Below are 8,665 nucleotides of genomic sequence, written 5' to 3'. Positions count from 1 at the left end.
AGCGAGTCACTAATTGGAATGCGATTTAAAAAGAGAACATTAAACAGTGTGCTAACACAATGACTGTAGACCGTATTTTGCAGCGTATAACTGTTGTTTAAATACAGTGAGTTAAGGTAAATAAAATTAACAGCACACATGGTGGCGCCTTCCGCAAAATACATAATTTAACATGCAAAATACTCGGACATTTACAGTGTGAAGAAACGTTTCTGTGTACAAGATAAAGTTCCTATGAGCGGAATATTCCCCGTGGACTGTGAAGGGACGCTACAGGTAGCGCACAGCGAACTGCGGATCTCGGGGCCAACAAATGCAAGCTAGAAGCGACGCAGGGCCAACATAGCGAAGTGAGAAAATGTCACAGCTATGTACTCGGATGAACATTCGCATCAGTGACAGTGCGTAGTCCTGAGTAGTGAACATTTAACAAAAAACAGTGATTAAATTAAAATGGTGAAATGTATGAGTCCGAGACATAAACTTATTTAAAGACCTGGATCTCGTACGTTCGTACATTATGTCAGTGCAAACAAAAACTGTATACATGAATGTCTGAGGAGTGCTTGAAGACTAATAACATTGCTTTCAGCACCTTCGATATGTGTATTTGTCCTGTTCTGCTGGTGGACTGATGCTCGGTCTAATGTTTTCATGTTGTACCCGAGACGATCGGCCGGCAGACATTCCTGACTGCACATCTGATGCGCGGCGCCTGGCGACTGTCAGCTGTCGTCGCGGACGTCACGGCGCTAGTCAACCAACTGTCGCTGCTAGTGGCAGGCTGTCGTACACGCTTCCGTCGGCTTGCCACAACAACTCGCCGACATCTCAACCACTACATCAGCATCGATGGCTCTTACCTTGATGCAACTTTGAAATGTACCTAATGTTGATGGTGAAAAAATAATTGCCAACTACAATGTAAACTTGTAACTAACCCAATGTGCAGAGGACACAGAAAGTGAAAAACTGACTGCATCTGTAAAATCTTAACGAATATTCCAAATAATTTTTTAAACTATATATATATAGTTTAAAAAATTATATATATATATATATATATATATATATATATATATATATATATATATACATAGTTGTGATTTACATGTGCATGTTGCACAAAATATGTGCCAAGACAGTTATATATATATATATATATATATATATATATATATATATATATATATATATGTCTTGGCACATATTTTGTGTAACATGTAAATCACAACTCTATATATATATATACAGGGTTATTACAAATGATTGAAGCGATTTCACAGCTCTACAATAACTTTATTATTTGAGATATTTTCACAATGCCTTGCACACACATACAAAAACTCAAAAAGTTTTTTTAGGCATTCACAAATGTTCGATATGTGCCCCTTTAGTGATTCGGTAGACATCAAGCCGATAATCAAGTTCCTCCCACACTCGGCGCAGCATCTCCCCATCAATGAGTTCGAAAGCATCATTGATGCGAGCTCGCAGTTCTGGCACGTTTCTTGGTAGAGGAGGTTTAAACACTGAATCTTTCACATACCCCACAGAAAGAAATCGCATGGGGTTAAGTCGGGAGAGCGTGGAGGCCATGACATGAATTGCTGATCATGATCTCCACCACGACCGATCCATCGGTTTTCCAATCTCCTGTTTAAGAAATGCCGAACATCATGATGGAAGTGCGGTGGAGCACCATCCTGTTGAAAGATGAAGTCGGCGCTGTCGGTCTCCAGTTCTGGCATGAGCCAATTTTCCGCGGGCTACGCGTGAAACTTGCCCGCACGCGTTCAACCGTTTCTTCGCTCACTGCAGGCCGACCCGTTGATTTCCCCTTACAGAGGCATCCAGAAGCTTTAAACTGCGCATACCATCGCCGAATGGAGTTAGCAGTTGGTGGATCTTTGTTGAACTTCGCCCTGAAGTGTCGTTGCACTGTTATGACTGACTGATGTGAGTGCATTTCAAGCACGACACGCTTTCTCGGCTCCTGTCGCCATTTTGTCTCACTGCGCTCTCGAGCGCTCTGACGGCAGAAACCTGAAGTGCGGCTTCAGCCGAACAAAACTTTATGAGTTTTTCTACGTATCTGTAGTGTGTCGTGACCATATGTCAATGAATGGAGCTACAGTGAATTTATGAAATCGCTTCAATCATTTGTAATAGCCCTGCATATATATATATATATATATATATATATATATATATATATATATATGTGTGTGTGTGTGTGTGTGTGTGTGTGGTAAATTTTAAATTGACAAACCAGAATAGCTGGAAAAGGAAGCTTCACACGAAAAAAATGTGTGGAATACAAAGTTGATTATTTTCGAAGGGGCATCTGCTGGTACTGGTGCCACCCCACACAAATTTGGTGCACAAAATGTACTTAGTTTGTTATGTAGAATCAGATTCTACATAAAAAAACTGAGTACATTTTGTCTTAAACATTTGCTTTGATTCTTGGTAGTTGGCGCTGTAATTCAAGAAAATCCATGTTCTCATTTTTGCGTGGAAAATGGTTACAGATAAATGAAAAACACATATTTGCTTTGTAAATTTTGATTCGCTAAAACTCTCCCTCTCTCCCCATAGAGTGGGGTTTGAGAGAGAGGAATTAAAGCTTTACAAATATTGACCCGCCGGCCGAAGTGGCCGGCGGTTCTAGCTGCTACGGTCTGGAACCGCGTTACCGCTACGGTCGCAGGTTCGAATCCTGCTTCGGGCATGGATGTGTGTGATGTGCTTAGGTTAGTTAGGTTTAAGTAGTTCTAAGTTCTAGGGGACTGATGACCTCAGAAATTAAGTCCCATAGTGCTCAGAGCCATTTGAACCATTTGAATATTGACCCATTTAACAAATGTTGTTTGGGTCAACATTTCCTCTCTCTCAGACCCCACCCTATGGGGAGAGACGGAGAGTTTAATTTTAGCGAATCAAAATTTACGAAGTTAATAAGTATTTTTTATTTATCCGCAACCATTTCCACGCAAAAATGAGAACATGGATTTTCTAGAATTACAGAGCCAACTACCAAGAATCTTAAACAAATGTTTAAGACAAAATGTACTTAGTTTGTTATGTAGAATCTGATTCTGCAATAAAAAATGGGATTCTCATTTGAAATTTTAAAGTTGCCTTCCACCCCACCTCCAGGGGCTTGGGTGGCGAGCTAATTTTAGCACCAGCAGATGTCCCCCTCGAAAATAATCAGCTTTGGATTCTACACACTTTTTCATGTGAAGCTTATTTTTCGAGTTATTCTGGTTTGCCAACTTAAAATTTATGTTGATTAATTCAAAGGACATATTATCAGCATAAATAATATAAAGAGAGACTGAATGTCAACAATCCGAAGGCTCCGGGCGAGGTTTTTCACCCGTTTTTCCTTACGCCTGTAACCCAAATGGGGGAGTGTAAGCCAATTCGTGCCGAGTCTGTAGGATTCCGGATTGTTCACATTCCTGATAGAAAAGGGAGTTGGAAATAGTAAATTTACTTACCTGTAATAGTGAGATCGAAACATATCTGAGACACATAAACTATATATGACACATATAATTGTATATATCACTGTGTATTGAACTAAATGGACCTACCACATTTATGGGAACATGAACACTGAACTAATGATGCGAGACGGTAGTCAGACTGTACATAACTATGTAAACAATATTAAGTACACCATCATTAGGGAGCACATGTGACGGTACGTCACATAAATTGACATTTTAAAAAAGAAAAGGGTTTTTGCTTGTGTGAACTATAAATTATTTCAAGAATGCGTACGTGTGCGCGACGTATAATAGATATTAAAAAGTGTAATTATTACCACCAAAGCTCACAAACAGCGATGTGATTAACAAAAAACATTTTTTTGTTTATAATCTTTGTGTAATGAAAATGAATATGACCAGAGACTATTGTTTTATTGACCCCTCTCTCCTATTTTGTTTCGTCTATCGGAATGCCGCCATTGTATAGCAGTCTGGTATTTAATATAAGTTTGTCTGTAATTTAGCAAACTATACTTATAATTGTTACGAGAAAGTGTGTATTATTGAGTTAGTGGGCATCTCTCATAGTAGTAATTGTTAATTATATATAATTAACAAATTTATTTTCAGAACTTCATGTTGCAGAGAGCTCACCTCCCCTAGCAGCATTTGGTCGGCCATTACGCAGACGATATTTTATAATTAGAAATTAATGTCATTTTGTTAAATGTAAATGTGAGAGATTTCTGTCTTTTGATCTTCCAATAGTTTCAGAGTTAACAGAGTAAAAATAGATTTCATTTATTAATATTTAGAATACTGAATGAGTTCAGTATGGTTTAAGTTTGGCCGCTTAACGGTAAATGAGATTCTTTCCGGTTTTGCCTTGCAAATAAAGAATAATAAATAATGAAAAACATTCCATTCAACGAGCATAAGAGTATCTCAGTTACTTTATGGAGTTTGGTACTTAATGAGCTGTAGCTCCCTGAGAACAAAACTAATTATTACACGTAGCGTAAAAGGACGCTCATTTTCTTTTCAAAACAGCAGCGCTCACGCGAACTATCTATTAGAAGGATGTGAGTCGCGCGTTGTGTTTAAAATATTATTCCGCACGTACTTCGGAATAGCCGAGGTCCGTACGTATATTATCGTGGTACGGGTTACTTCAGAGTCTCATGCTAGCACACAATATTTATTAAAGCAAATGATATTGCAATATTTAATAGATAATTATTTTTATTAAGTACCGCGATAAGTAAATGAACCAAAAATACCCCTGTACCGCGGTAACTTTTATTCATTTTCTGCTAAACGAACAACTCTCTGTTCCAAAATCACCTGTGCTAGACATCCCGGGAGACTTTCTTCCTCTCACTCCGTTAGAGATAACTTAGCAGACTCTAGCCACATTGTAGGCAACGTCCTGATTGCGCCACATCGGCCACACCTTCGTGCAGAGCTTATGATACGACTTATGCCGGTACGGGACACACTGTAAGATGAGTCCAACGACGATAACGTCACCGAATAGATTTAAAATACACTACCAATGGAACATCCATCATTGTCTGATGACAGTTCATATGCCAACTTATACCACGACTAAAAGAAACGTGAAGGGATAACTTTATTACCGGGTGCAAGGTGACAGAAAATTCGGTGATACTCGTAGTTTCTGACGAATTCCGAGACCATGTGAGTAATTTTATGTGTGCTTGTGCAAGTGTGTGAATTACACTACTGGCCATTAAAATTACTACACCAAGAAGAAATGCAGATGATACGCGGGTATTCATTGGAGAAATATATTATACTAGAACTGACATGCGATTACATTTTCACGCAGTTTAGGTGCATAGATCCTGAGAAATCAGTACCCAGAACAACCACCTCTGGCCGTAATAACGGTCTTGATACGCCTGGGCATTGAGTCAAACAGAGATTGGATGCCGTGTACAGGTACAGCTGCCCATTCAGCTTCAACACGATACCACATTTCATCAAGAGTAGTGACTGGCGTATTGGGACGAGCCAGTTGCTCGGCCACCATTGATCAGACGTTTTCAATTGGTGAGAGATCTGGAGAATGTGCTGGCCGGGGCAGCAGTCGAGCATTTTCTGTACCCAGAAAGGCCCGAACAGGACCTGCAACATGTGGTCGTGCATTATCCTGCTGAAATGTTGAGTTTCGCAGGGATAGAATGAAGGGTAGGGCCACGGGTCGTAACACATCTGAAGTTACTGTTCAAAGTGCCGTCAATGCGAACAAGAGGTGACCGAGACGTGTAACCAATGGCACCCCATACCAACACGCCGGGTGATACGCCCGTATGGCGATGACGAATACACGCTTCCAATGTGCATACACCGCGATGTCGCCAAACACGGATTCGACCATCATGACGCTGTAAACAGAACCTGGATTCATCCGAAAAAAGGATGTTTTGCCTTTCGTAGACCCAGGTTCGTCATTGAGTACACCATCGCAGGCGCTTTTGTCTGTGATTCAGAGTCAAGGGTAACCGCAGCCATGGTCTCCGAGCTGAAAGTCCATGCTGCTGCAAACGTCGTCGAGCTGTTCGTGGAGATGCTTGTTGTCTTGCAAACGTCCCCATCTATTGACTCAGGGATCGAGACGTGGCTGCACCATCCGTCACAGCCATTCGGATAAGATGCCTGTCATCTCGACTGCTAGTGATACGAGGCCGTTGGAATCCAGCACGGCGTTCCGTATTACACTCCTGAACCCACCGATTCCATATTATGCTAACAGTCATTGGATCTCTACCAATGCGAGCAGCAATGTCGCAATACGATAAACCGCAATCGCGATAGGCTACAATCCGACCTTTATCAAAGTGGGAAACGTGATGGTACGCATTTCTCCTCCTTACACGAGGCATCACAACAACGTTTCACCAGGCAACGCCGGTCAACTGCTGTTTGTGTATGAGAAATCGGTTGGAAACTTTCCTCGTGTCAGCACGTTGTAGGTGTCGCCACCGGCGCCAACCTTGTGTGAATGCTCTGAAAAGCTAATCATTTGCATATCACAGCATCTTCTTCGTGATCTTCGTGGTGTAGCAATTTTAATGTCCAGTAGTGTAGATGAATTATTGCGGGGGGGGGGGGGGGGGAGGGGGTATTCTGTAATAAGTGAGATGTATAATGATGTAAATGGAAGAAATGTTCTTCTTCTAATAATTCGAGGAACTTTTTGACTCTTATTTGTAACTGCGACAAAATACTACTAAATACTACAGTGAAAGGGGTCGGCACAACTGGGAAATCGGACATAAGGAATCTAATACTGAGAACAACCTATGAGAACGAGGTAAAAGAAAGTGCGTATATTTTATGTTTGTAACAATTGTCAACATTGCCATATATCTCAAAAACTAAATCACATACAATATGCTAACAGGTATAACAATAAAATGCTTTTCAAATTCAACAACTGATACGAAATTTTCACAGTCCACTTCCACAAATTGTAATAAAAATCTACCACTCTAGCTGACAATACAAAAGTCCTAGCTACGTAATAACGATATATATGTTATGTAATGTGTACGAATGTAACACGTGACGTATGGGAGAGCAAACTGGGTGTGCGGGCGCGAGCGCGGCCGCTCAGATCTGGCTGGAGTCGCGCCGCTTGATGGGCTCGAGGGGCGCGTATCTGCCGGCGCCGAGCACGGTGGGCGGCGCCGGGGGCGGCGGGGGCGGTGAGGGCGGCGTGGGCGGCGTGGGCGGCTCGGAGCAGCGCGTCAACCGGATGGCGGGCCGGCCCTCGGCCGGCGGCTCCTTCAGCAGCCGCAGCTCCTCCAGGCTGGGCTTGAAGCAGCGCGGCGGCGGCGTCCCCACCTCGGCGCGCGCCTCCACCTGCCGACACGACAGCGCACACTGACAGAGGGCGACACACCAACACGAAATGCCGGCGACACCTGTGTCGGAAGTTGCATCCGGCTTTTCGCGGATGATGCTGTAGTATACAGAGAAGTTGCAGCATTAGAAAATTGCAGCGAAGTGCAGGAAGATCTGGAGCGGATAGGCACTTGGTGCAGGGAGTGGCAACTGACCCTTAACATAGACGAATGTAATGTACTGCGAATACATAGAAAGAAGGATCCTTTATTGTATGATTATATGATAGCGGAACAAACACTGGTAGCAGTTACTTCTGTAAAATATCTGGGAGTATGCGTGCGGAACGATTTGAAGTGGAATGATCATATAAAATTAATTGTTGGTAAGGCGGGTGCCAGGTTGAGATTCATTGGGAGAGTCCTTAGAAAATGTAGTCCATCAACAAAGGAGGTGGCTTACAAAACACTCGTTCGACCTATACTTGAGTGTTGCTCATCAGTGTGGGACCCGTACCAGATCGGGTTGACGGAGAAGATAGAGAAGATCCAAAGAAGAGCGGCGCGTTTCGTCACAGGGTTATTTGGTAAGCGTGATAGCGTTACGGAGATGTTTAGCAAACTCGAGTGGCAGACTCTGCAAGAGAGGCGCTCTACATCGCGGTGTAGCTTGCTGTCCAGGTTTCGAGAGGGTGCGTTTCTGGATGAGGTATCGAATATATTGCTTCCCCCTCCTTATACCTCCCGAGGAGATCACGAATGTAAAATTAGAAAGATTCGAGCGCGCACGGAGGCTTTCCGGCAGTCGTTCTTCCCGCGAACCATACGCGACTGGAATAGGAAAGGGAGGTAATGACAGTGGCACGAAAGTGCCCTCCGCCACACACCGTTGGGTGGCTTGCGGAGCTGGAAAGTTCTCCCTGCAGCTGCCTCTGAAAAACTGGTGCAACTTGACGAGTATTCCAACTCAAGCTGGCGCCACAAGTAACATTTTTCAGCTTTTGGCAACAGAACAACAGTTGCCCACTAACTAGCCAAAGCAGGCGTCAGATGTGAATATCTGTGTCTCCGTATACATCTCAGTCAATACAATTTATTGCCATAAAAAATTATGAGTACAAACAGGTCTTACATATTTAATAAGCACGATTATATACATGCAAGACTCGTCAGGCGCATTTTCTCTCGTGTTTCGGCTGACACTCGCAGCTTCGCTTTTGCGAAGTACAGCTGGAGTCAAAACAAAGAAATTCTGCTCATCACGTCCTTCCTGCAAATTCCAGTACTGAA

General features: G+C 42.7%; 1 protein-coding gene across 1 annotated transcript in view; it reads right to left on the bottom strand.

Annotated features, from left to right (window-relative positions):
- Positions 1-6,833: 6,833 nt before the first annotated feature.
- Positions 6,834-8,665, bottom strand: part of LOC126162614 (WAS/WASL-interacting protein family member 3-like) — a 316,445-nt gene continuing 314,613 nt past the window's right edge. The window contains exon 3 of the mRNA XM_049919233.1: positions 6,834-7,394. Coding sequence (XP_049775190.1) covers positions 7,143-7,394 — 252 coding nt within the window. The 3' untranslated portion in view covers positions 6,834-7,142. The remainder of the gene's footprint in view (positions 7,395-8,665) is intronic.

The sequence above is a fragment of the Schistocerca cancellata genome, chromosome 1 (genome assembly GCF_023864275.1).
Source record: "Schistocerca cancellata isolate TAMUIC-IGC-003103 chromosome 1, iqSchCanc2.1, whole genome shotgun sequence".
Taxonomy (NCBI): Eukaryota; Metazoa; Arthropoda; class Insecta; order Orthoptera; family Acrididae; genus Schistocerca; species Schistocerca cancellata.
Note: the sequence above shows the minus strand (reverse complement) of the source record. Positions and strands in the feature narration are given on the sequence as shown.